A 25,073-nucleotide genomic window follows, 5' to 3' on the forward strand; every position below is an offset into this window, starting at 1 on the left:
CCCATCCTAGCGGTTCCGCACTCTGTTTGCTTAACATCGAATATCGGTTGACTTCGACGCTAGGCGCACAGCCACTTGCGGCTTGTGCAAGTTGGTGTTCGAAACTCGTACTCGAGGAACTATAGGTCGCTACAGACAAGGGTCGCACTAGCGTGCGACAAGGACAGCAATAGATTTTAGTTCCACAGTTTCGTCGCTACGTGACACTAGCATTTCACTACCATGAATTTTCCATTTGCAAAAGGAATAAATTAAGAGGATTAATTTATGAGCTCTTTTAGTTGTCTTCTCAGAATTAGACTCTCAGCTTTCTTTCTATAGTTTATTTATTCGATAATGTGCACGTATAAACATTTGAAATTTCTATTCAAAGAATAGCAAAGCACTCATTTTAATAATTAGAAATTAATTAGAAGTAATTTTTAAACTTTTATAGCAAGGGTAAGAGTACGAGAGTGAGGGGACAAGATAGGACAATAACTTCTTTACGAATGCGTAATTCTTTTATTTATTCCAAACTATTGTAACATAATCAAATACAGTTATCTTTGAGGGCTGTCGTCCTCGATCTCAGAAAATGAAGACACATCTTATCTTTAAGATAAGAGTCCGGTTTAATCTGGTAAACATCCAAAAGTTATCGATAAAACATTGTACACAGAACTGACAAATTAAATATAAATCCTGTTTGCTAGCACATTCTTGATGTATATATATATATATATATATATATATATATATATATATATGTATTTCCATTCAACTTCTATTAGCACGATTGCCCCATCCTCTTCTATGCGTATCTTTGTATTCATCCATGGCACGTAATTGTCTCAAGGTCTCCGGATCATCTGCCTCGATCATTTCTTCTTTTTTAATGTCCTCTTGCTCTTCGTTATCCATTTCACTACTGTTTGCCAAATCTTGCAAGCATCTTGAATTTGTTTGATGCTGTTGCTGCAAAGGACCCGGCCAGCTAAGAGAAAAATATATTAAAAGATTTATTAAATATATTAAAAGATTCAACTAATCTTCGACAGTTAAAAGTACGATTTTCTACTTACTCTCCATCTTTCACACGTTGTTCGTAAAATTCTTGTACGGTGAGAACGGGTAAACTAGGATAACCAGCTCCAAACACCTTCTTCTCGACGTCATTTCGGGTAATAATGATCGGTCGTAATTTTGGCGGGGACGGTTTACGTTTCTGCGAAACGCTTTGGGCAGACATGGTTTCGGTCTTTCCCATATTTTTCATATGCTCCAAAATTGGCTTTTCGGCTGCCAACGAGTTCAACTCTTCTATCGTCAGGTTCACGTACAATTTTATAAGCGTTACGAAATAATCTCTTTTAACTTCGTCGTCAATGTTTGGATCGGGCAGACTTTTCTTCAATATCTCCAGACGCGATTCCAACTGTTTTTGCTCTTTGAACCTCTGCAGTTTCGTGTTTCGTCGATTTACCTGCAACAATATGGTAACAGTGTGCAATACAATACATACGCTGCATCGTAATAGATGCATAGTTACAGCAAATAAATGAATGACACGCTTACCATCTCAGTAATCAACTCCGCGTTCGTTCGAACCTTCCCAGGCACGCTTTCGTTCTCGCGCTCCGGTTTAATCTCCGGTATGTGAATGTCGGTCAAACCATAAGCCTTAACGCGTTTCAAAAAGTCCACAAAATAAATCTCGGCTACGTTAACGATGTTCATTCGGTCATCTGTATTACAAATTTTCGTAGTGAGTGTACCAAGGAACGCTGGCAGTAAAAAGTATTTGATGTTTTCTGTAGCCACTTCTTCGAAACTTTCGTTCTGGCTAAACATATCGACTATGGAGACTAGCCTCGTAGCTTCTTCTAACATATTCATGGCTCGTCTGATATCAGACTGACATGTGGCAAGAAAAATAGAAAAACATGTATTACGTGTGTACATGGGACGACTAAAAACTATTTGTGTACATTTGAAAATCGTTCGAGATTGCGCATATATTTCAGAATGACGATCAGTTCAAGTGCGGAATTTCTAAAAGAAACGGGGTACTCCCGCTAGAAGTTTAGGAAAGGAACCCTAAGGAAGAAATCCTAGGAAGAACTGTATTGTGCAATTGTGTTGATAACCAATACCTGAATTTTAGAACTGTTGGTAGGTTCATCTGTTTTATTGATATTGTTAAACGACTCGAACGCTTTGTCGAATAATTCCGATAGCGTCGAAGCATCTCTCCCATTATTTTCCGAACTTGATGGATTTTCTTCCGACATGACTATCGGAAGATGTTTTGACAGCCACCACGGGTATATAACCAAAATCGAAGAGGTTATGTACGCAATATGTTTGTACAAGGTTTAGTCTGAAGTTGCCGATAGTGCGCAACCGACGTCGATAACTCGATGTGTCGATATATTTGGCGGGTTAACTCGAAACATTTCAATTTGAAAACATTGTCAAGATACAAATAAATTGTACAACTTTTTAATCTCAATCTTTTTGATTTGTTCATTTTCTCGTTTCATTATTTTATTTTCATTAGGATTACACAATTTCCCTCGCTAGTAAGCGTAAATACAGAATAAATCATTTCTTCCCGTCTATTCCATACACGATTATTCAATTATTTTGTTGAAAGTCACATTTAAAATAAATAGCTATATTTTCTACGTTATGAAAGAAAGAAATTAAGAAAAAAGAGAGTAAATGACTGTTTCGATAATAGATCATGTTTCGCGAATAAATTGTTGCGAGAGTGAAACGTCGTCCCTGTGGATTTTACAATTGCCGGCGGGCATAACTTTGGAAAAGCTTCCACACGAGTTGGGAATTCACGACGCATAGTTTGAGTTTCTTGCGATCAAATTCGATTGTATCCCGAAGATTTCCAGCTACTGTGATAACGCTTTGCATTGCTTACAATTTTCCATTCGTTCATCAAACTCTTCTATTTGAAGCGTCATTTCGAAAAATTTATAGTTATCATGAATATTTCTAGTGGCAGTGCGTAGTATATTGTGAGGGCTAGCACCTGGTTCTTTTGTGAGAAAGAAAACAAGTTGATTAGATTTGATTGTCAACTCAAAGTGGAAACAAAAGACTCGATAACGCGCTTACTTATTGCAAGATGCGCGGAAAGCGCGGTTTTGTCCAACGAGAGTGCCCAGATACGAAGATTGTGTACCTTCACCACACCTTCGATTTGCATGAACGTGTTTTCCACTTGGGAATACTCGAATCCTTTCGGAATTCCTTCCATTAAGACGTTCATCACGTCCTTGATTATCGCAACCGTAGTTAGTATTACCAACAGTGAAAAAAGGAAGGTGCAAATCGGATCGACAATGCTCCAATTTGGCTGCGTATTAATTTCGCATTCGTGAGAAAAAAAACACCGAGGATACACCGTTGCGTACATAAGTATGCGTATATAAGTATACCTTGAAATAAATAACCAATGCCGCAACGAAGACGCCTACGCTTTGTATGAAGTCCCCTAAAACGTGAATAAAAGCAGCGCGAACGTTGATATTTCTTTTATCGCGGCGAAGATCTTCCTCGTCGATTTCCTCGTTCTCTATATTTTGATTCGACTTGTGTAAATCGTGTCCGTGACTGTGGCCATGCTGATGCAGCGACAAACCCATTCTGCAACACGAAAGTTGGACTAATGCTACTTAAAATGTATTACACACGTTGTGGATGCAATCGATTTAATCTTTCGATTGAATATAATGTATCACTAACACTAGATTTACCGCAACGCCAACAGCAGAGGTGATCAACATAACTGTACTGTTTAATTCGAAACTTTTGTTAATTATTCTTTCGACTGCTAGGTAAAAGAGAATTCCAGTGACCACCCATATTAATAAAACCGACGTCAAGGCTCCTATTACCTGTGAACAACGAAAGCTGCATCATTGGCGTATTTCTATACGTGTGTGTATGTATGTGTGTTAAAAAAGAAGAAGAGACAAGGATAATAAACGATAGACGATAGATAATGGTAATCTAGTTTGAAGAAGCAAAGGTGCTTTCAACACCTACCTCTGCTCGATACCAGCCAAAGGGCATTTTTTTCGTGGCTGGTCTGTTCGCTACCCATATCGAGAACAAAGAGATCATAAACGATGCGAAGTCGGTTAATAAGTGAGCAGCGTCCGTTGCGATCGCCAAACTATTCGACAGCACTCCACCTGAAATGTTAAGGGATCGTTTCGTCGTTCGTTTTAATCTCATCAATGACAGAAACTATCGTTCGTTTTCATTTATTTAACTAGAATAATTTTCTCAAGCAAATACGTATGTCGTATGTTCACGCGTATGTCTATGTATGATGCATTACCTACGATTTCTGCTATCATAAAAATTACACACAGCGTACTAGCAAGCAGTAATTTCTTCCTTGCCTTTTTATCGATCTCCTCGTTTCTTTCTCGGTGACAATGGTCTTCAGGTGGAACTACAAAATAACGAAGAACACAAACAACAGACTGATTAGGATCAATTTTCAATCGAACATTGATCTAGCAGAGATTCTTCCGTTTCTCGGTGATTCTTACTGGATAAAGTTTGTTGGAAATCTGCACTACCGACACCGGTAGCAGTGGCTGTGGCATCGACAACTGCTGCAGGTGCTGTTTCCTCGATCGATGTAACGCCTTTCGCGACGGTGCAACAGCCAGAAAGCTTGCCGTGCACGCAAAAGATCACCTTTTTCGACGAAGTCTCTTCGTTCTCATCGGTCTCAGTGTTATTCGGTGGAATGCTCGTCCCATATCCGTACACAGCCTTGTCTTTGAATCTAACCAGTAAACAAAAGAATGATTGATTTCTGTCTTTTGTCACACTCGCGCGTTATTGCAGCCTCGTGGAGTGCAATAGGGTCGAGACGAACGCGATGATCACGTACGCGATCGATTCCGTGGAAATGAATTGCGTGGAGTTACGAGACACGAGACTCGTAATAGATTGCGGTTTCTTCTCGATTTCGTCATATTCCATACCGTTACCGTCAACTTGCTACTCCGTGGTTTCTACTCTATTTGCACGCAATACCAATTAGATAATCAAAGCTAAGTTATTCTCAAGAGCCGTTGGTCCGTAATATTCTTTCTCCTCTGCCTTTGTTTTCGTTCACGCGGAAGATAACTGTGGACGAAGGTTAACGATTACAACCGAATTTATTATCGTGCGGTCGTTGTTCAATCTCTACAACAATTTCTATTTGTATATATAATCGACATCCATTTATCTCGTAAGCAAATTATCTCGAAGATAATCTAACAAGGAGGAAAGACGAGAAAGGAAGACGAGCCAGTAACAAAGTGAGAGGTATAGAAACGTGTTTTAAAGAGGTTTCAAGAGGTTTTGATCTCGCTTTAACGCGATCTGTGTCAGACGTCCCTTAACGCACTCTATCGTAAGAAGAAAAATTTCATTGCAAATACGCATTGTGCGGAATATAGCAAAAAGATACGCACGTATTTACGCGTACTTCTTATTTCTGAAAAATCCAGCACAAATTTTTTTCCCGATCGTATACGTATCGTTACTTACACGCGTGTAAATAGGTATATATCGATAATGAACGTTTGATTGTTATCAACTATTTGTATCGATCACGATATTTTTTCCTCGATTTTCTTTTAATTAAAAATGTCTAGAGATTGCCACCTAAATTCGAACAGATCGAACAGAGATAACACGGTGATTAGACGACTTCGACGCGGTGTGACGCGAGTCGGGAAGAACAATCGATGATAAAGTGGAAACATTTACGAGATCGCACATGATCCTCTTAATTCTTAACGATCGTTATCGTTTTTTCATATGTATCACAATACGATATTGTCGAGGCGACGTGAGCATTCGTTAAGTCTTTATTCATTGAAATATTAGATAAAGCGAAAAGTAATGTTTTTTTATGTCATTTTGTCTCATTTTGAAACCAATTGTCGTGCCGAAATACGTTAATTGTTGATATTATTTTGAAACTCTGTTCATACTGTTATTGTTTTCATTTCATTTTTTTTTTTTTTTTTTTTTTCATTTTTACAGATAGTAAAAACATCAAGGTCAAAGATCGAAGAGGTACAGTTGGGGTGTATTTTGTTATTTTTGTTCGATAAAGGATTAAAGCTACAAAAGAAGCTTTTAAAATTATTTGAACCACCGTTGGCATTTACGGATATTCAAGATTTCGCCGTAAGTTTCATTAACATTTTTTTGCAGCTTCTTTCGGCTTTAATCCCTCATCAAACAAAAATAATAAAATACACCGCAACTGCACCTCTCCGATCTTTGGCCTTAACATTTTCACTATCTGCAAAAATAAAAAAAAAGTGAAATTAAAAAAAGTAACAGTATGAACAGAGCTTCAAAATAATATCAACAATTAACATATTTAATCGACGTAGTTGCACGACAATTGATTTCAAAATGACATAAAAAACGAACGACATTACTTTTCGCTTCTCTCGATATCTCTTGTCGACAATAATACCGTGTGCAAAATCATCCAAATCAAATGTATCGGATAATCGGAATAATAAAATATGTAAACACACGTGGTATCCAAAATGGTCATATACATCGTACAATTGCATAATTTGTTCACACGTAATGCATTTTTGAGTAACAACTAATGATAGAAAGCTAGAAAGAACAAGTATTAATTAGCTACAACAGTAAAATTTTTATGTAAGAACATACGTCTGTTTACTTGTGTATTTGATTTTCCAATTAACTCCAAGTTTTGGTATCTTGCATACGACAGTAAGAGATGTGAATGTGAAATCAAATTATGAACGCACTTAAACGTAAGATAATCGATAGCAGTTAAATGTAAATGTCTTTAAATTTTATTTCGCCTCAGAATCGATATTTATTGCGATAGATCTTGAACAAAAACCCATTCACTTCCACCCTTATATAAGTAATACTTATTTATTAGTATCATGGCCGTTAAGATCTTAAGTTTTATTTCGTCACTAAGGATACGAGCATCTAGAAATAATATAAGAGAAAGAGTAAAAAGAAAATCGAATAATTACTCGGAAATAAGAGGAAATTGTACGAGTTTGATGGCAGAATTTCGTGAAAGCGTGCGACAGACAGATCGAATATTTTTCCTAACGATAGAATGGTTGAGAATGGTCGACAGATTAAGTAAAAAAAAAAAAAAAACATCTGACAAGTTACTGATGCAAGTACCAGCTTTGTTACCGTTTCTTCAACGAAACATATTTGCGATAAAAATCGTGAACCGAGAGATGATAACGATCTCTACAAAAACGATCGAACAAACGTAGCACGGTGTATGCGACGCGACGAGACCCGCTGAATTTACTAGGTGGGGAGAAAGTGGGGAGAAGAGCTCGATCCGATCCAAACCGATCCGATTCGATCCGATCGAATTCGAAAGGACGTGTTCGAACTCACAGCTTGATCCTTTCGTCATCCATGATCCTCGTGCAGGACGGTTGCGTGTACGTGCGAGTAGCGCTGATCGTAATGTGCAACGAGCAATCAAATCAATCCACCGTTTGATAGATCGATCGAAAAATAAGGTGTAGAAAAGCGAAAGGGGAGGAAACGAAGACGCGTGATCGCGGCGCGGCGCAACGCGACGCGATGCAGTGAAAACGGCGGAGCGATGCGATGCAAGGCTAGGTGAGGCGAAGTGAGACAGGGCAAGACAAGACAAGATAAAGCAAATCAAGGCGAACAGAAGGCGCGACACGAGTATAACCGAACGTCGTCAAATGTGTTAGATCATCGGCCAATCGGAAAAACGTGAATGAATTCGACGCGTGTCACCAGTTACACCAACAACGCAAACCGTTTGCCACTTCATTCCGTCTTTTAGCAGGAAACCCACTGTCCGGTCTCGTCCGTTTGTTTTACCAGATAGCTTAACTCTCGATCAGTTTCTTCTCGTCTTTCCATCTCTTTCCCTCTCGCTCCTTTCCTCGCCTTGTCCTTCTCTATTCTCTCCCCCCACTCCTCTCTCCCTCTCTCTCTCTGCTTCAAAATCGCTCTCTACCGATTTCCTTCCTCTCTTTGCACTCCTCCCCCTGTCTCATTGCCCCCCATTTCTCCCCCTACCTTCCTTTTCGTTTCCTCTATCTGTTTCTGCCTTTCAAATTTCCTATCTGTTTGTCATTCACTGTCTTTGTCGCGCTTCGCACAAGATAGCTTCATGAATCGCGTTTCGGTTCTGTTGTTTCTGTTATTTCCTGGCGTTGCGTTGATCGTTCGTAATCGCTATAATGGACGATTATAGCCCTTCGTAGTTTCTGCTATTACCGACATGATCTTTCGATCGATCGTTTCGCTCAGGCCGACCTCGGTCATCGATCGTTTGCTCGGATCGAATGAAGAACAGTCCCGCGATTTCTCCTTGCCCTAGAAATTATTTGCTTTTTAATTTCTTTCTAACGCACTCGACCACCTACAATGATTACGATCACCGATAAATCTATCGACGAAACGATTCGTAGGCGCAGGTTTAAAAGAACATATGTACTTGTGATTTGTCCAAGTTGCGACTTTCCTCTCGACGTCTGAGAATTAACGATCATTTTACTTCTATACTTCTATAAACGAACATAAAGCGGGAGTCCAATGTTTTTAGAATTCAAAATCATCTTTACAAAAATTTAAATAAACGAAAATGACACTGAAGGTCAAGTATTCGTTCGATTCCAACCGTGTAACACGCGTTTCATTTTTCGCTGTATTTAAAATAAGAAGAAAATAAGTACAGGAAACAAGAAAATGCATTCCTGTGTACGTACAATTCTAATAAAAACTTCGTTTAGCCTTCCCTTTCTTTTTTTCTTTCTTTTTCGCCCATCCCTTGGCTTTTGCCGCAAGTGAAAAGACCCGGAAATAAAAGCCGTTATTACGAAAGCCACGGTACGTGTTTCTATACTAATAATGTGAAAGCAACGGTACAACTACTGTCTTAATGGCATTACCATGATGAAGATTCGAATGATTCGTAAAAATCATTATATCTGGATTGTGTACGAAAATCTGAGTAGTTCCATTCACATGAAGGTTGAATGGAAATTCATGCAAAATGTATTATAAAAATAACAAAAATAAAAAGAATGAAGTGAAGAGCGTGTCCGTGGCTCGCCTTCACGTTGAAAATGAAGAGCCCCAATGTGAACACTTGCCCGACAAGTTAATTGTCTCGTCAATCGACCGCCTCTTACATATATTTTCATTGCAAACATTTTATAGTTATAAATATAAATGTACATAAAAAGCTAAAATTCTGGTGAATGTTGAAATGAAAAACAGAATGAAATTACATCTTCTCTTTATGAATCAGTCGATCCAATATTGATGTTGTATCGACAAAAGTAGTCAAAGATTTCGCACATGAAATCGATCATTTCCTTGTGCAAGTGAAGACATTTTCATTCGTCGAAGGAACGTGTATATGTAAAAAGTACCTTACAAACGTTACAAGTTTATTTCTTACAGCTATAAAGTAGACAATACAAAATCACAATCATGTTATCGGCACGGACATAGTTCCCAGTCTACAATTAACTACTAGAATATTACGATAACCACGATCCAGCTCCAAATGACTGAATGTTTCGCTGAATTTCAAGTACGGTCAGTCCATGGTGCGATTCATTTTGTCTTGCAATTTGCAATATTTTTACCTTTAAAAAAAACATGCGAAACAACGTGTTTACGAATATTGAGACGATTCATTTAGTTTTGGAAAATTTTTCATAAAATTCTTCTCTTTAAAAAGTGAAAATTCGTTCTTTGTATCATTTCTGCTTATAGTTCTTCGTGCTTCGCAAAAGCTTCCATATCTTCGAATGTTTCTAAAATCAAAAAGAATAAGAAGAATAGATTAAAAAAATTGATTTGGAAGCGTTCGTAAAACGTTGCTTATCATTGTCAATCGATACCGTTTTCTTCCTTCTCCGTTTGTCTATTCTCATTTTCTAGCTTCAACTGTAAAGCTTTTATTTCTTCGTCGTAACCTATCCATTCCGGTAATATACGTACGGCAGCTTGTAATTTAGCCTCTTTCGTCATTGGATTGTTACACTGCGCGATACAAGGATTTACAATTAAATTGAAATTTGGAATGTCAGCTGTATGTAACAAATATATAATATAAACTCCATTTACCAGATCTATAGTTTTAGCATATCTCTTGGATTCATCGTCGCACCAAGTCTCGCACCATAACCACTCCTGTGGCAATGTTTTGATAGCTACTTGATGAATCATATTGTTGGGAAGATCCTAAAATGACACGCTATTTGTAACAATTACATGTTATTTAATCGAATCAATTCAACATTGCTATCAGTGCTATCGTACGAACTTGGTCCAAATTAGCCAAACTATTAGGATCTTGACTCAGTGCTTGGTACTGTCCTCTCAATCGATCTCCGGCTGCAATGCGTCGGAATCGCTTCAAATCCACCACGTACAGAGCACTAATATGATAAGAGCGTCCCTGTAAATGATTTCGCCAGTAACCTTGCTTCCAAAATCTAAAGCCGTCCATTTCCTTTCTACTGTCACAAAATGGAGTGTATGCATATGGTGCGCCGGCGAGATCCATGGTCGCTAATTCTTTTAAATCAGCTCTTACAACCTAATAACGATCACAATATATAAACGTGAAATCATACAAAGGTATGTTACTTGTGCATGATTTTTATACCTGATCAGCATCAACGAATATTATCTTTTTAACGTTTAACGGAAACAACACGTCTAAAAATAGTATCTTGTAGCCCCATATGGTCCTTTGTTTTTCAGTCTGTTGATGGAGCCAACGAGGCCATTTGTACTGTACTAATTCATACTCGAAACCGTATTCTTTTGCCATGTGCGGTAAGAAGTCCTACAATTAAAAATAATTTAGTTTGATCGATAGTTCTTATTCTAGATTGATAGATAATCATTTAATTTATTTATCAATTTCGCTTTTGTTGAATGTAACCGCTTACTTTCAGCGTTGGTGAAAGATAATTCTTCAAGAACCAAAATTTTACGGGGCTTTTGGTATGTTTTATAACACTCAACATCATAATTTTCAAAAATCTTTCGTACAAGTGTCCAGAGGCTAAAGAGAAGATATTTAATTTTTCATCCTGATCATCGCTGTCTTCTGCTGTTGTAAATGTCCTAATTTCGAAGAAAGCAATCAAATTAAGAAATGGAAGTAGAGATTAACGTGTTTTTGTTGAATTTCAGGAAGATAACGCGATGAAAAGATCGTATAGCAAATATTGTATTCAAATATACAACGGTTAAAACGTTTAAAATGTAAAACGGTTGATAAAATAATTATGTATCTCTATATGTTACGGACAATATGCGATATGCTGTTATGCGCGATAATGTTTAAATAGTTGTTGAAAGCTTACCAAAATTTGGAAAAGCTAAAAAGAGAGAGAGAATAAATAGAAATTAAAATTGGAGGCTCGCCTAACGACGTATTAAAAATATTTCACATTTCTACCTATGATTAGCGCAAACGCGAGTTTGAAATTATTCCAAAAAGGCGTAATCGAGGCACAACCTATAGGAAAACGAACAGTACAGGTTTTTTCTTACCTAGAGATAGAGTTCCACAAGCCAGAACTTTTATCGTCTTCCGATAGAAGATCCATTCCCATTTTGTCCGGCTTTTTGGATACTTTGACTTTCAACACGTGGCTTCTTAAAGAGCTTATCACAACTTTCACGTCATTGCCGTTCTGCAAAACATCTTGACCACCGATAGTTGTGAAATCATAGATTTCCGCCGACCGTCCTTGCCGAAGACGCAACACCCATTCGCCTGGGTTAGCTTTTAACTGAAAATATCCCAGGTTTGCCATTACTATAGTGTCCACCATTAACGGTTGCTTTTCTGTTCCCAGTGTGATTTGTAATCCGCGAGGTGGGTTTCCGATTACTGCTTCGAAACAATGACCTTCGAGTAGCAAATGTTCTAATTCGAATTCGCTGCAACAACGAACGGTAAATATACAAATAAATAGATTTTAAATATATTTTCTTTTAGCGTGATTCACTCACCTGTGCACTCCAATTGCGACATTGTCCAGCTTTATGTTGTCTAAATCGTAAACGCTCCTGACTACTTCCACTAACCAATTTTCTGGTGCGTGAATATATTGCGTCAAAAGAGACGAAGTTGGCAATTTTGTAAATTTCGCCATAGCACCATTAACACGTCCATCAGTGGAGAATTGTAGCTGAGGTTCGAACACGAAGCGATAAAAGCTGAAATAACATAAATAATATACGCAGGTATAATTCAGTGTACTAATTTAATTTTGCATGAAATTGAATCAGTACTATGTTGTACCTTTTTAATGGCATGTCACTATTTTTGTCCAAACAGTTTAAAAACACTTTAACGTTACAGTTCAGAGACTGTTGAAGCGTCTTCAAAATCGGTCCCAATTTTTGAGCGCCGCGAGATACTGGATCGACAATAGCGATTAAGTTAAATGCCACTTCGTCCGGATTCATCGCTGGAACCTTTATGGCACTAGATATATTAACAATTAAAACGTCAGAAATTATGTAATTGTTCAGGCTTGCTCGTTAAAAGTATTCTTTTTTTTATCATTTCCGGACTCACCTGTATTCATCACCGTGAAAAGGAACGTGAAATCGACTTCGTGTCTGAGGATGTGATGCTAACAAGGATGTAATTTTCATTATCATATCATCGGTGATTTCGCTTCTTTCTGCACAAATGATCGTCAGAACGTTATATCATTAGAATAACATAAAAAAGCTATAGAGTACACGATTTTATATTGCATGCGTATGTGCACCACAAATTAACTTCCATACCATACTCGTCATTTTCCAACAATTGTCCCTTTATCAATTTCTTGAATAATTTATCGTCATAAGTACTTTGACTGAATCTTTCCAACAACGAAAAATCTTCGCTTGTAAATTCCTCGCCCTCATCTAAAGGACCGATTAATCGTCCATTGCATACGATCGCTCTGTCTCCTTGTTCCAAATTTAGTACCGTCTTGACGTATCGACGATGCACAAACAATTCATCGGCTTGATTTTTCAACCGTTCTTTCACAGCCTCTTCCTAATTTTACAACAGCTTGTTAAATATCTGTTAGATTTGGAAAATTTTTTGGTAAAAAGAAAATAATCACCTCCACATCAACTTTGTCGTCGCTAGCAACGGCATCTTCCTTAATTATGTTACGAATAAACCGTATAGACTTCTCTACCGGTAGACTGTGTAACGCAGCTAAAACTATTTGATTAATGTCAATCGTATCATCATCATCATCACTGGTATTGACGAGGGGATTAACGATTACAGTAATTCTGACATCTGCATTTGATTCCTGAATCATTCGATTATTCGTTCGTAATTAGGCATTTCGTAATCACAATTGTGTTTAAACATTAATGAAAATAATCTAATTACTTATTCTATTGCATGACTATACATATAAACAAACACGAGAAATCACTTACTATGTATTCAAGTGCCTCACGTAATAAACGTCTGCCTTCCGGATCATTTAAATTTGCTACAATCCAAAAGGTATATAGGTGATGCACACTTGTACGACGTGGTACATACATATAACGCATTTTGTTCATCAACCAGGTTGATAAATCTTGGGGACTCCATTTAGTGTAATCTTCATCGTTTGGTATACTGCCAATTAAATTTAACCAAGTGTGTTTCTCTGGTTTTAATATTCGTTCGTTTAAGCTGTAACAAGCGAACAAAGACAATTACTTCTCAATTGTTTTTGCTTAAATGGATATAATTACTTTTTACAATTCGTACGACGAATTAAAACGAACTGAAATTCTAAGGATCGTATGTGCGAATTTTTTAATAAAATCTCATACCGAGGCATAACATTCGGCTGATTCATGATGTAATCGACTACATCATCTCCTTCGGTTATTTCTCCTCGGTATACTGCTTTTTGCAATGAAGGCGTTTGCGACATGATCGTAGATAGAACAGCTTCTTCGAATGAATTGGCATTCAATTGATCAGATGACAAAGGTACGCCATTTAACAAAGCTTGCGGGAATTTTTTAAAACCAGACCGCTTTACAAAGTCGTTAGCTAAATGACGTCCTACGTCATATTCAGATTCTTCACCAAGGATATAATTTATGTTAGCAGATGAATCTTGCACTTTTATTGCTTTCTTTACATCCTCTACGTCCGCATCATCTGGCCCAATGTAATTTCCTAACTAAAACAATATATCATATGTTATAAATATTGTTCATTCCATATGTACATGATTAATGAGGCTGCACAATGAATGATCAAATACCATAAGGCCTTACGTCTATCAGAAATTGCAAAGCATGTTCCGATCCTTTAGTTTCCACGAAGTAATGAAATGCATTGTTAACGGCGACACTAGCATCACTCAATCCAGTTATAGACGTATTGTAATTCGTTACAAAAACGAAACCTACTCTTAATGGTGCGGAATGTAAATATAAAGATTGTGCTAAAGTTAGCAAAGGAGTGGATTCTCCACTTAGAGGGTTGATAATTAATACCTATTGAAGTATATAGGTTTTAAATACATTTGTATCTATGCAAATTGTAATAACTTTTGATCGTTGATGACGTGTACAAACCAAATTGTATAAATTTCTCCTGATATTTCTAAGCATTCCAGGAAAGGTTGGTCTTAGTAATTCTGTTAACGATGACGACCATCTCGCGTAAGCTGAATCCTGTTCGATGTCGTTTATCCAGTTTATCGCTGAATCTCTTATATCCATTGCAAATTCTTGCTTATCCATGTTAGTAGATAAGTCCAAAGCCAGCAATGTACTCATCTCTTTATTACTAAATCCTACAAATGATATTGTTACGGTTCATTTAACGAGTATTTAATGAGTTATTTCTAATAATACAGCATTCCTCGTACCGATCTTACGAAGAGATTCCATTACTCTTAATTCGCTTCTTAATGATTCTAAGAGACTGAGAACATCTACTGCTTCTAAATCGAAAAATAATCCATTAATAAAAAGCGCTGTATCTGTGGGTTGTATATTCAAGCTTGTAGAAAACATCGCTTGATTGAGTTTCATTTCTTTCTTCATTTCGTTGTTCACTTTTGTTCTAATCAGTGATTTTGCCTTCAAACAAATTAAATATTAACATTAATAAATGATATTAAATAAAACAAATTAAACCCACGAAATGGCCATTAATGCTATAAAAGTATATTTACTTGCATTGGAAAATTTTGTGAAATATCTGTTAAAATGTTAATAGCCTCGTTTGTGGGAGAATTCATTATTCTTTCAGCTGCTTGATGACTTAATTCTTGAAATTGCCACACTTTTAGAGCACCAATTTCATGACTAGTTTCAAGTAAATGAATTTGTAATTTATCCAGCTCTGACTGCTTGTCAGGAAACAATTTTCTAAAATGATTAAGTCAGAAAATAAAGGGAAAAAGATGAAACAGAATAAATATAGAACTAACTGCTTCGTTAGAACTAACATTAGCATGGAAATAAAACTTAAATGTATATTAAGAATATATCCACCTTACTTTAATGTTACAAAATTAATTCCATCTATTTCTTCCATGCTGTCATTTGTGGTCTCTGAATCTTTTCCTGCATTATCTTTGATATCTGAATCATCTGTTGCTTTATATTCAGTGGACTTCATCTGCAATTCTACCCCATATCCTGACAAACGTACATTTTTGTCTGATCTATCCTGTATAATTCATAATTAAAATAAATTTGTTATAAAGTCAAATAGCTTGTTACAACTTGTAAAGTCAAAGAACTTGAACTTATTATTACAACTACATTAAGTACAACTATGATACCTTTAAATAATGTCGCAAAATGTAATTAATTCCTTTGGTTTCTGCAAGATTTTTTAATTTATTATGAAAATCTGAGAATTTTGGCGTTCCTATCTGACCGTACAATATAATAATTTTTTCTGACTGTTGAGATGTGTGATAACGATGATCCACGCTATAAGTATCTGGATGTAACCAAGTATCCTGTCAAATAAACGCAATACATATAATTGAAATTAATTGACATGCACATACATACGTATCACGTACTTGACTGGCTAGTTCCTCCAATTCTTCCAAAGAACAGGTAAACACTCCACCAACGTTTACTACGTTATAACAATCAAAAACAGAGATATTTTTATTTTCTGCCATCTGTGTAAACATTTCCACTCGTGCCGAATAAATTCGCAAAGACAATCCTAACTTCATTAATGCTACCTCCGACTGGGATAAATATTTTTCAGCAAATGCAATAACAGCATCATAGTTCTCTTTTTCTGTAACTACAAGGGGGGAAGCAATATGAGATTGCAATTGTTTAAAAAGTTTGTTAAATTAATAAAGCTCAACACACACAGATAAAATTACCATTTCTTAAATCGTAATTGGCGAAAGTATCTACGAATTTCCAAAAGTAACTTGGATTTTCATCGTTCAAATATTCAGCAGCTTCCAAAGCTAAGGGTGTTTCTTTCCATTTTGCATCTATTAAAGTGGTCACATACTTGTTTACCTTTTTGTCTGCTTTAGCGCATATCGCACACAGTAGCAAAAAGTAAAAAAATATAATTAACCGCATCTGTAAATAATGCAAAGATTGTTGTTAATGCGAAATTAAGATAAAAATGTGAGATTCGAAAAGGTTGAAAAATATGCTTCCGCGCTATGATACTTCCAGAGAAGCGAAAAAATCGTACTTTTGATTCGCCACGCGTTAAATTAGCCGAATTCCTAAGCGTATTTATTACACGTCGATACTCATTATTGCGATAATGATACTTTTATCATTATTTTAGAATAACTGGGAAACGATACAATCTCCTGTTCATACTGACGTTAAACTATCAAACGAGATAAGACAGATTTAAACGACGAGAATGATTAAAAGTAAGACTTAACGATATAATTGATGCAGATTATCATAATGATGTAATATGGCAAAAAGAAATTTTTTTAAATTATAAAATTTATAAAATTTGCCTACCTTGAAATTTACTACGAAACTCATATTACAGAAGAATTGGATAACGAGAATAGCCAATCCATGCAGAGCACGTGCCGGTAAATATCGTACAGTAAGAGAGTTCGACACGTTTATACCTATGTACTACGATTACCGTTATTGTACTCGTAGGCATACATTTACGAAGTGTACAAATGACATGTGCCAGTTCGTTAACAGATGTTATAAAATATCACTGGCGTATTCCTTTTAAGGTTATATTATTTTCGAAAATATATAACCCGCGAACTTTAACTGGAAAGCGACATTACTGATGCACTTTTGAAAATAATTTACAAATCTCCTACATTCTCTTACGCAACCTAAATCTATTTCTCCTCTTGTGACTTATAGTATTGAAATTACGTCCGAAAATAAGTCAAGAGGAATCAGTCTCACAGAGCTACGCGGCTTTAAGCGTAATGCAAATGAAAGGTAACGAGGCGCATGCTATGCGAAGTGGTTAAACATCGCTGAATGAAACAGTATGTGATAGAAACAATTTTAAACGTTAACTGCATTTAAGACAGAAACTGTATATAATAACTACATCATGACGATAATAGATTACGTGCAAACATTATCCGATAATCCGTATTTCGGAGCTGGTTTTGGACTGTTTGGGTTAGGTGCTGGGGCAGCCTTGTTACGAAAAGGAATGCAAGCAGGAATGATACTGTTCAGGTATTATTTATATCTGAATTCTACTATCATCATCGTGCCGTATGATACTGAATATTTTACAAATACAGACGACATTATATGATCACCTTAGAGGTTCCATGCCGTGATAAAAGCTACCAATGGCTGTTGCAATGGATTACACATAAAGGTGCAAGGAAGACGCAACATCTGTCTGTTGAAACAAGTTTTGAGCAAAGAGAAACAGGTCACATAAAAACTAGATATGATTTCATACCGAGTATTGGAACACATTTTATTAGGTTAGAAATAACTGTACCTATCACTGCAATATTTTACTGTGCAATGACAAATACCATACATTGTTGCAATGGTTTCAAAAGTTAAGCGTTTTGATAATTAAACTCTGTGGCAAATGACCTGTTTAATTTCAAAATAAACAGATACGAAGGGAATTGGATAAAGGTAGAACGAACTAGAGAGCAGCAAACGTTGGACATACAGATGGGTATACCATGGGAAACGGTACAACTTACAGCCTTTGGAAGGAATAGAAATATTTATTTTAATATTTTAGAAGAGGGTAAGAAGTTAGTGGACTGTGTAAAAGATAATTGTCTAACACATATTCATTTGTAGCCAGGCAAATGGCATTGAAAGAATATGAAGGCAAAACGATAATGTATACTGCAATGGGAAGTGAATGGAGACAATTTGGACATCCCAGAAAACGAAGGCCTCTAAATTCGGTAGTTTTAGACTGTGGAGTTGCGGAAAGGATAATAAGTGATTGTCGTGAATTTATGACAAATCCTTCGTGGTATAGCGATCGTGGTATGTAAATGATAGTTCGAATGAATGTCGTAAGGTGCAAAATAAAAAGATAATTTTTGATTATATAGGAATTCCGTATCGGCGAGGATATTTATTATATGGCCCTCCGGGTTGTGGTAAATCATCGTTCATTACTGCGTTAGCTGGTGAATTAGAACTAGGCATATGTGTTTTAAATTTATCAGAACGAGGTTTAACAGATGACAGATTGAATCACTTATTAGCGGTAGCACCGCAACAAACTATTATTCTATTAGAAGACATTGATGCTGCCTTCGCTAGCCGAGAAGAAAGCAAAGAAAGTAATTGATATGTCTGAATCAAAGATATAAAATTGTGCGTAATTCTTTGCAATGAAACGTCATTTTCTTTTGTATATTTTGTTACAGTTAAAGCTGCATACGATGGTTTAAATAGAGTTACATTTAGTGGTTTATTAAATTGTTTGGATGGCGTTGCTTCTACAGAAGCGCGAATTTTGTTCATGACAACCAATTATTTAGAAAGATTAGACCCTGCGTTAGTTAGGCCTGGTAGAGTAGATGTAAAAGAGTATATAGGTATGGGTATAATTTGTTACTATAGTTGTTACTATATTTACAGACAACATAACATTGATCGAATTCTTATGATATTTAAATAGTGATGTTCTTTATTTCAGGTTGGTGTAGTGCAAAACAAGTGGAACAAATGTTTCTAAGATTCTATAAGAATATCGATGACAGAGCAAATGAACTTGCTAAACAGTTCACAGAATCCTTAATGTCGCAAAAGAAACAGGTTAGCCCAGCGCAAATTCAAGGGTTCTTTATGTTTTATAAAAACAGTCCTGACGATGTGTTGAAAAATGTATCACATATATGGCAACTAACGTGATAAATCATATCGTTTAATAATGCTGAACTTAATTTTGAATTAAGTTGAATTTTTATAATAATAGACTCAATAGTCGTGAGAGATATACATCTAAGAGTAGGAAAATATACAATTTTAAACATTGTAGACCGTCTGTTTTCGATCCTGAAATCTCTGAATGTGAATGAACGTATAAACAGTAATAGTAACAACAATAACAATACAAATTTTCTACTTTTAAAGTCATTTATTTCACATATTTCATTACCACATTGTGAATGACGATTCAAAGATAAAATACATTGTATAACAAAATAAACGTTGTATAACTTTTCTTTTATTTTTATCAATATATCTGTTTAATTACGTAAGTTCATATCCGTGTATCGTTATTATATATTTACACAATATCGACGTGTTTTTGTTTTAATGTTAACTTAAATTGATTCAATCGGTTTTATTTAACATAAAAATTGTTTAAATCAATAGAATTGATGTGACAATAATGGTTAATGAATAACAGTTTTAATAATGCAATTTAAATTTGAGAAAGATACTTTATAAAAGTTTATATTTCGGGTAGAGTAACACTCGCGTCCAACGTATAAATTTATGTCAACTTATTTTATACCTAAAGGATGGATGTCAATTATTTTGCTACGTGTTGAAAGTGAATGTTTCATCGGTATCTTGCGGTATTATATTTATAATTCCATAAGTAGAAGACATAATAGAAGAAAAATAATTAAATATTTTCATAAAATATTTTGTATTCTGTTCGATATCGATTAACAATTAAATTAATTACTTCTAATGAGTTAACGCATGCAAGTATAAAGTTACATTAAAAATCAATTACATTTTTGATTAAAATTGGACCTACTGTTTCAATTGTCACAGAGCAACAAAATTTATTTTCGATTTTAGCAATCGTAGAAATATTGAAATACCTCACGAAAGCGACTTACTTGCTCGACGAATTAGCTCTATGTCGTTATTATAAATAGTATAAACGCAATCCTAATATGATGATTTCAGGTTTTTCGACTCGAATGTCGTAAGATGTGATAAAAAATCTTGAGAGCTCGAACGTCGTAAGAGTGACTTAGAAGTTTATGATTTAATGAATTATTTGTGTACTTGATGATTAGAAACTCCAAATGTATGGTTCATAATTTAAAGGATCTGGTTGTTCCATGTGTCCTGTATGACTGTTACTTCCAATCATACACGATGGATAGGCAACTCCGGTATTTCCTTGGCCCGATACAGGTGCAACAATTGTTGGTGCTAACCGACAATCGGGCCTTTGTTGCATCATAGAACTGATTGGTTGTATCGATTGAGGTGCCGGCGGAGGTGGAGGTCCTGCTGGCGGATGCGATTGAGATTGAACAATTGTAGGAGGAGGTGCGGGAATATTGTGAATAGGTTGTATTATATTCGAACCTGAAACATAGTTTGCCACTAAGAAGTGGTTTTTAAAATCATCAATTAATTTCGATCACACGAAATATAATACATTATGATATTACGTTGAGATATGTTGACCTTACTTGTTCCAGGATTATGGAATGATAAAGTGGTGGTTTGTTCCGATATTACGTTTGCAGATGGTGAAACCATCTTTACCGAAGCCGACTCGGTTTTCCTTTTTCTAGTAGATAATCGTTTCTGCGTATGGTTTGATGCTTGATCGCGTTTTTTATTACTGCTTGATTTTTTCTTCCTCTCGCCCGGTAATTTTGGTTTGTTCGGCCGATTGCCACTGGGTTGCCAAAGGTGTACAGTATGCACAGCATTTCCTTCTCTATAAAAATAGTCGACTATTGCTTGATACGAATAAATATATAGTCAGTATAATATAAAGAATAATCTTTCGTTTGTTCTTTTTTCCTTTTTTTTTCTTTTTCTATTAATATACTAACCCCTGTTTCTTTCCAAGCTTCCAACTATGTATACCGGCTTTATGAAGCCTTTCCCTGATTGTATCAACACTACATTTTAAACCCAAGGCAGGCGCAACGTGTTTAGCTGCAGTTAGCGGTTGCTGAGTAGCCATAGCAACAATGGCTTCGTCTTGTTCTTTAGTAGTGATTCGTCGACGACCCTTTCTTTCCTTAGTTTGTACGTTGCCTTCTTTATGCCAACGTTCTAACCATCTTTTAACGGTACGTTCCTATTTAATAACGAGCATTGCGTATACGGCTACCCTCGAGATGGTTTTAATTATTTGAATCCATCAAGACGAACATGTTTCTTCTTACCGATCTGTCGATTGCAAGTGCGATAGACAATGTGGATAAACCGGCTTCGGACATGCCAATCATACGATTTCGAATTTCAACACTGGTTTCCAATGTCCCTTTTGCTTTTCCGCCCTTTTTTTTCTTTCTGCGTACTTCATTTTTCGCACTACCTTCTTTCGATGAATCTTTACTCTGATTAGTTTCTATGCTAGAAGACTGATTATTATCTCGAGGACCACGAGTATTAGAATTATCAGAAGTTAAATTTGTACTGGTTTGTGGGCCAGCTAATTGAGAATGTAAGTGATCACGATGTTGCTGCTGTTGCTGTTGCTGTTGCTGCTGCTGCTGCTGCTGTTGTTGTTGTTGTTGCTGCTGTTGCTGTTGCTGCTGCTGCTGTTGAATTTCTGCTTGAAGTTGCCCTTGTTGTTGATCAAGATTATGAGCCTGATCTGCGATTGTTTGTGGTATTTGTTGTATGTGATGCTGTTCTTGTTGCGCGTGCAACTCTTGAAGCTGTTGAGAGGAAACTACTTGTTCGTGAGATATTGAATTTGGTTGACCCTAAGATTTAGGAAAATAAAAATGAAGTATGGAACGAACGTATACACAAAGACGTATAAGTCGTACAAACCTGCGAAAAATGATGACTTCCTTGCACTAAGTCTAGAGGCCAATTCTGAGAGATATTCAGACCAGGATGTTGATAAATAGGTTGTGTTTCCTGAGTTAAACTCAAGGTATCGCCAAATTCTGTTTGGGGATGCAAAGAAGGTTGAGGTGGCGTTTGTATCTCATTAACTTGGGACTGCGAATGATTCTGTGGCTGATACATAAATTCCTGCTGCTCGTTAGAGGACTTTACACTTTCTATCGGTGCACCATCTCCAACGTACACATCTTTGGCTCTAATTTTCCTCAATGGATTTCTCTTTTTAGTTACAGCGGCATTCTTTTCATTCCTACTCGATTCTTTGGAAGACTTTTTTTTCCCTAATTGCGTTCCAGTAGGTCTCCATACAGGTTGCTGTATAGCAACACCATCTGTCTCGCTGCGAACGGAATGGCAAACGAAAAGGGAATAAGATATTTGCGTTTAAAAAAATGTAGCTACAACTAATCGAAGAACTAACCCAAGTGGGATTCTTTGCATGTACTTTCGCGAGGGGCTCCAATTGTGAATTCCAGCTTTGTGCAATCTCTCGCGTATAGTGTCGACGGAGCAGGTAAGCCCCAAAGCTGGAAGTACAGCTTTTGCTGCTGTTATCGGTGTCTGCGTGGCTAGTCGTACAATTGCCTCATCTTGTTCAGCCGTCGTGGCCCTCTTACGTCCGCATCGTTCCCGAGTTTCTACCGTGCCTTCCTTGTCGAATCTGTTCAACCATCTCTTTACTGTGCGTTGCTGAAACGATGAAGCACGATGAACGATCTGTGCAATCGTGCAAGATCAAAAGTAACAGACAGCATTTGAAAATTACTTACCGAGCAATTCACAGCGGCTGCGATTTCTCGCAGGCCCAGGCCAGCTTCGTACATTCCCACCATTCGATTTCTTAATTCCGGCGTTGTTTCGTGCACTCCTCTCGTTTTTCCCATTTTGCCTCGAGTTGCCGAATTGTTTTCACCCCAGTAGGACAACGTGACGACGGTGTCGCGAGAAATTTTAAACTTCACGCGAAAAGTGACGTAAGAATTGGATGGGATCACGTGACAATGGCAGTGCTCGGTCAGAGAGTTTTTCAAAATTTTAATTAGGCTCCTGCGGTATATCCTTCCCGTTTGTCGCGCGATCTCCCGATTTCGTGTACCTCCGCATCGTATCAGTCGCATTTCGTGGCCGAAGCTCCGCTACGAAGCTCCGCTACGCGTTTCAGGAGGCATTGTTTCTTCCTCGTCTTCGGCATCGTATCTCGTGCTGGAAACGGATCGAGATGCGTTGGCGTCGACCGCGTGCAACTGCAACGTTCAACGAATTCGACTTCGGCCGACGAAACTTACCTCAATTATCTTCCTCCGTTCGAAGTTGTCGGCTCGTTGTCGCAGAACATCAACGACACTTTGTACTTTCACTCTCGATGCCCGTTGTGTACCTGGTTTCGGCCGACGAAAGGCAGTTGGCTCGACGAAAACTCGCTGTGGTCAATACAACTTCAGCTGTACAGTCTGTCGAGGTTCGTTCGTCCCCGTTTTATCCTCGGCGATCGGAAATCTGTCGAAGCATCGCCGTTCGAGAGCTCGCTCATCACGCGGAAACGCTTGAAATGCGACATAGCCGAGCTCGCTAGGTGTTCGCTACTGAAACTTCCAGACGTTCATTTTCACGTCAACTGCCACGAGCGTGCGAGCGTGTCGTCAATATTAATTCGGTCGGACTGTACCGTGTGTGTCATCGACCGTCGATAGCCCGTTCGAATCCGTCTCATTCGTGCAAAATCGACAGAATCTCATCTGTCCGAGAAATTCTCGATCGAACGGAATCGGTCTGTTCCTTCTCAAATTTAATTAAATCTGCGCGTCATTTTGCGTGCAAGAGAGGTGCGTGCTTATTCCAAGTCAATACTAAGTCAGCTGATTGGAGCACGCATTCGCGGGCAGCGGGAAAGGTACGTACGACGCTCGTTGAAAAGGTTATGTCAAATGAGAAAATTGATCGCGCGACAAACGCGACATTTCGCCGGGCGAGTCGAGTTAACAAATCATTGTTAACGAATTTCGTGGAACGACCTCGTTGTTTCGACGACCGACGATGTGTGTGATATATACTGCACGCGTGTACGTACGCATGTACCGGTCCTTGTTGCGACTTGCGTGTATTCGAACGAGCCGAACGTTGGTCAATAATTTTCAAAGGCAACTGACGTTCAACGCAGGCTTCGCTCGGGTGTACTCGCCAATCTTCGCCGGAATTGTATTGACCCACGAGTTGCTTCCCCCGGTGTGTTACTCGGCGCACGATTCGCGCCTTGGGTAGACATGTTAGATGCACGTTATTTTGGCGCGAATATTTCACGAAACTACTCCTCTCCTGTCCCGATGTCCGAGATACGCGTGCACGCTGTACTTGAAGAACGAAATCGGATCTTTGCAATTCCAATTTCATTGTTGCCGTTAAGGAGGAGTGATAATATCGGGGAAGGAAATTTTCACAACGGGAGAAGGGAGGAGCGTTGAATGAACGATGCGTTTTCCTTGTTGATAATTGGTTCTCGTTCGACGCGTTTGCTTGTGAATGAGCCTCGTTCCTTTGCAATTTGTAAACGACGAGGATGAATGGGAACGAAACGAGGCATTTGAATCGGTTGGATGTAAGTGTTGGAGATAAGAGAAATTACGTAGGGTCAGATCGCAAAATGGTAATATCCGCCAATCAAATCTGCGTTTATGCGTACA

General features: G+C 37.4%; 5 protein-coding genes across 11 annotated transcripts; 1 reads left to right on the forward strand and 4 right to left on the reverse strand.

The window, feature by feature from the left end:
• Positions 1–484: 484 nt before the first annotated feature.
• LOC122536059 (immunoglobulin-binding protein 1b) lies at positions 485–2,370 on the reverse strand. The gene is made up of 5 exons (XM_043668100.1): positions 2,136–2,370; positions 1,558–1,896; positions 1,065–1,465; positions 742–976; positions 485–707 (listed from the first exon to the last, which is right to left on the reverse strand). Exons 1-4 carry the CDS (start codon positions 2,271–2,273, stop codon positions 760–762), a joined length of 1,095 nt encoding a protein of 364 aa, XP_043524035.1. The 5' UTR covers positions 2,274–2,370; the 3' UTR covers positions 485–707; positions 742–759.
• Positions 2,371–2,496: 126 nt separating this feature from the next.
• LOC122536056 (zinc transporter 2-like) lies at positions 2,497–7,905 on the reverse strand. Of its 2 annotated transcripts, none has more exons than XM_043668097.1 (8): positions 7,447–7,905; positions 4,566–4,807; positions 4,349–4,465; positions 4,051–4,199; positions 3,748–3,899; positions 3,441–3,648; positions 3,118–3,358; positions 2,497–3,037 (listed from the first exon to the last, which is right to left on the reverse strand). In XM_043668097.1, exons 1-8 carry the CDS (start codon positions 7,467–7,469, stop codon positions 2,892–2,894), a joined length of 1,278 nt encoding a protein of 425 aa, XP_043524032.1. In that variant the 5' UTR covers positions 7,470–7,905; the 3' UTR covers positions 2,497–2,891. The 2 variants fall into 2 exon arrangements, with proteins under 2 accessions (XP_043524032.1, XP_043524031.1); XM_043668096.1 differs by lacking the exon at positions 7,447–7,905 and adding an exon at positions 4,916–5,278.
• Positions 7,906–9,474: 1,569 nt separating this feature from the next.
• LOC122536050 (UDP-glucose:glycoprotein glucosyltransferase) lies at positions 9,475–17,202 on the reverse strand. Of its 3 annotated transcripts, none has more exons than XM_043668080.1 (24): positions 17,086–17,202; positions 16,470–16,680; positions 16,149–16,384; positions 15,900–16,082; positions 15,612–15,784; positions 15,285–15,480; positions 14,976–15,189; positions 14,680–14,900; positions 14,377–14,598; positions 13,921–14,279; positions 13,534–13,777; positions 13,203–13,400; positions 12,874–13,132; positions 12,656–12,764; positions 12,377–12,562; positions 12,085–12,291; positions 11,620–12,012; positions 11,430–11,444; positions 11,010–11,187; positions 10,721–10,903; positions 10,376–10,651; positions 10,177–10,293; positions 9,951–10,092; positions 9,475–9,863 (listed from the first exon to the last, which is right to left on the reverse strand). In XM_043668080.1, exons 1-24 carry the CDS (start codon positions 17,107–17,109, stop codon positions 9,817–9,819), a joined length of 4,593 nt encoding a protein of 1,530 aa, XP_043524015.1. In that variant the 5' UTR covers positions 17,110–17,202; the 3' UTR covers positions 9,475–9,816. The 3 variants fall into 3 exon arrangements, with proteins under 3 accessions (XP_043524015.1, XP_043524018.1, XP_043524016.1); XM_043668083.1 differs by lacking the exon at positions 17,086–17,202 and adding an exon at positions 16,799–16,938; XM_043668081.1 differs by lacking the exon at positions 11,430–11,444.
• Positions 17,203–17,316: 114 nt separating this feature from the next.
• On the forward strand, positions 17,317–19,671 carry LOC122536057 (mitochondrial chaperone BCS1). 2 transcript variants are annotated; one of them, XM_043668099.1, is made up of 8 exons: positions 17,475–17,588; positions 17,670–17,787; positions 17,856–18,047; positions 18,189–18,328; positions 18,385–18,579; positions 18,648–18,881; positions 18,969–19,139; positions 19,241–19,671. In XM_043668099.1, the coding sequence occupies exons 2-8, from the start codon at positions 17,762–17,764 to the stop codon at positions 19,453–19,455; spliced, it is 1,173 nt and encodes a 390-aa protein (XP_043524034.1). In that variant the 5' UTR covers positions 17,475–17,588; positions 17,670–17,761; the 3' UTR covers positions 19,456–19,671. The 2 variants fall into 2 exon arrangements, with proteins under 2 accessions (XP_043524033.1, XP_043524034.1); XM_043668098.1 differs by having other exon boundaries at positions 17,317–17,787.
• A 494-nt stretch (positions 19,672–20,165) lies between these two features.
• On the reverse strand, positions 20,166–24,120 carry LOC122536054 (putative mediator of RNA polymerase II transcription subunit 26). Of its 3 annotated transcripts, none has more exons than XM_043668093.1 (8): positions 23,682–24,120; positions 23,166–23,598; positions 22,817–23,085; positions 22,318–22,735; positions 21,702–22,247; positions 21,363–21,613; positions 20,991–21,244; positions 20,166–20,883 (listed from the first exon to the last, which is right to left on the reverse strand). In XM_043668093.1, the coding sequence occupies exons 2-8, from the start codon at positions 23,511–23,513 to the stop codon at positions 20,582–20,584; spliced, it is 2,388 nt and encodes a 795-aa protein (XP_043524028.1). In that variant the 5' UTR covers positions 23,514–23,598; positions 23,682–24,120; the 3' UTR covers positions 20,166–20,581. The 3 variants fall into 3 exon arrangements, with proteins under 3 accessions (XP_043524028.1, XP_043524029.1, XP_043524027.1); XM_043668094.1 differs by having other exon boundaries at positions 20,166–20,901; positions 21,702–22,199; positions 23,682–24,108; XM_043668092.1 differs by having other exon boundaries at positions 20,166–20,901; positions 23,682–24,107.
• Between the last annotated feature and the right edge of the window lie 953 nt (positions 24,121–25,073).

The sequence above is a fragment of the Frieseomelitta varia genome, unplaced genomic scaffold, assembly GCF_011392965.1.
Source record: "Frieseomelitta varia isolate USP_RPSP 00005682 unplaced genomic scaffold, Fvar_1.2 scaffold_795, whole genome shotgun sequence".
Taxonomy (NCBI): Eukaryota; Metazoa; Arthropoda; class Insecta; order Hymenoptera; family Apidae; genus Frieseomelitta; species Frieseomelitta varia.

Bases quoted from the DNA above. Each gene is read 5' to 3' on its own strand.
- LOC122536050 (XM_043668080.1), bottom strand. From the start codon at position 17,109: ATGAGTTTCGTAGTAAATTTCAAG. The intron at 16,083-16,148 runs GTACGTGATACG...TTTATTTGACAG, and splicing joins TGGAGGAACTAGCCAGTCAA to GATACTTGGTTACATCCAGA. The intron at 10,652-10,720 runs GTATAAAAATCA...GATCGTTATTAG, and splicing joins TATTCGTTGATGCTGATCAG to GTTGTAAGAGCTGATTTAAA.
- LOC122536056 (XM_043668096.1), bottom strand. From the start codon at position 5,007: ATGGAATATGACGAAATCGAGAAGAAACCGCAATCTATTACGAGTCTC. The intron at 4,200-4,348 runs GTAATGCATCAT...TTAACATTTCAG, and splicing joins TATGATAGCAGAAATCGTAG to GTGGAGTGCTGTCGAATAGT. The intron at 3,900-4,050 runs GTAGGTGTTGAA...CGTTGTTCACAG, and splicing joins TTGGCTGGTATCGAGCAGAG to GTAATAGGAGCCTTGACGTC.
- LOC122536054 (XM_043668092.1), bottom strand. From the start codon at position 23,513: ATGCGACTGATACGATGCGGAGGTACACGAAATCGGGAGATCGCGCGA. The intron at 22,248-22,317 runs GTTTGTACGACT...CCTAAATCTTAG, and splicing joins GAAGTCATCATTTTTCGCAG to GGTCAACCAAATTCAATATC. The intron at 21,614-21,701 runs GTAAGAAGAAAC...GTTATTAAATAG, and splicing joins CACTTGCAATCGACAGATCG to GAACGTACCGTTAAAAGATG.
- LOC122536057 (XM_043668098.1), top strand. From the start codon at position 17,657: ATGACGATAATAGATTACGTGCAAACATTATCCGATAATCCGTATTTC. The intron at 17,788-17,855 runs GTATTATTTATA...TTACAAATACAG, and splicing joins GCAGGAATGATACTGTTCAG to ACGACATTATATGATCACCT. The intron at 19,140-19,240 runs GTATGGGTATAA...TCTTTATTTCAG, and splicing joins AGATGTAAAAGAGTATATAG to GTTGGTGTAGTGCAAAACAA.
- LOC122536059 (XM_043668100.1), bottom strand. From the start codon at position 2,273: ATGTCGGAAGAAAATCCATCAAGTTCGGAAAATAATGGGAGAGATGCT. The intron at 1,466-1,557 runs GTAAGCGTGTCA...ATATTGTTGCAG, and splicing joins CGGAGTTGATTACTGAGATG to GTAAATCGACGAAACACGAA. The intron at 977-1,064 runs GTAAGTAGAAAA...TTTTTCTCTTAG, and splicing joins CAACGTGTGAAAGATGGAGA to CTGGCCGGGTCCTTTGCAGC.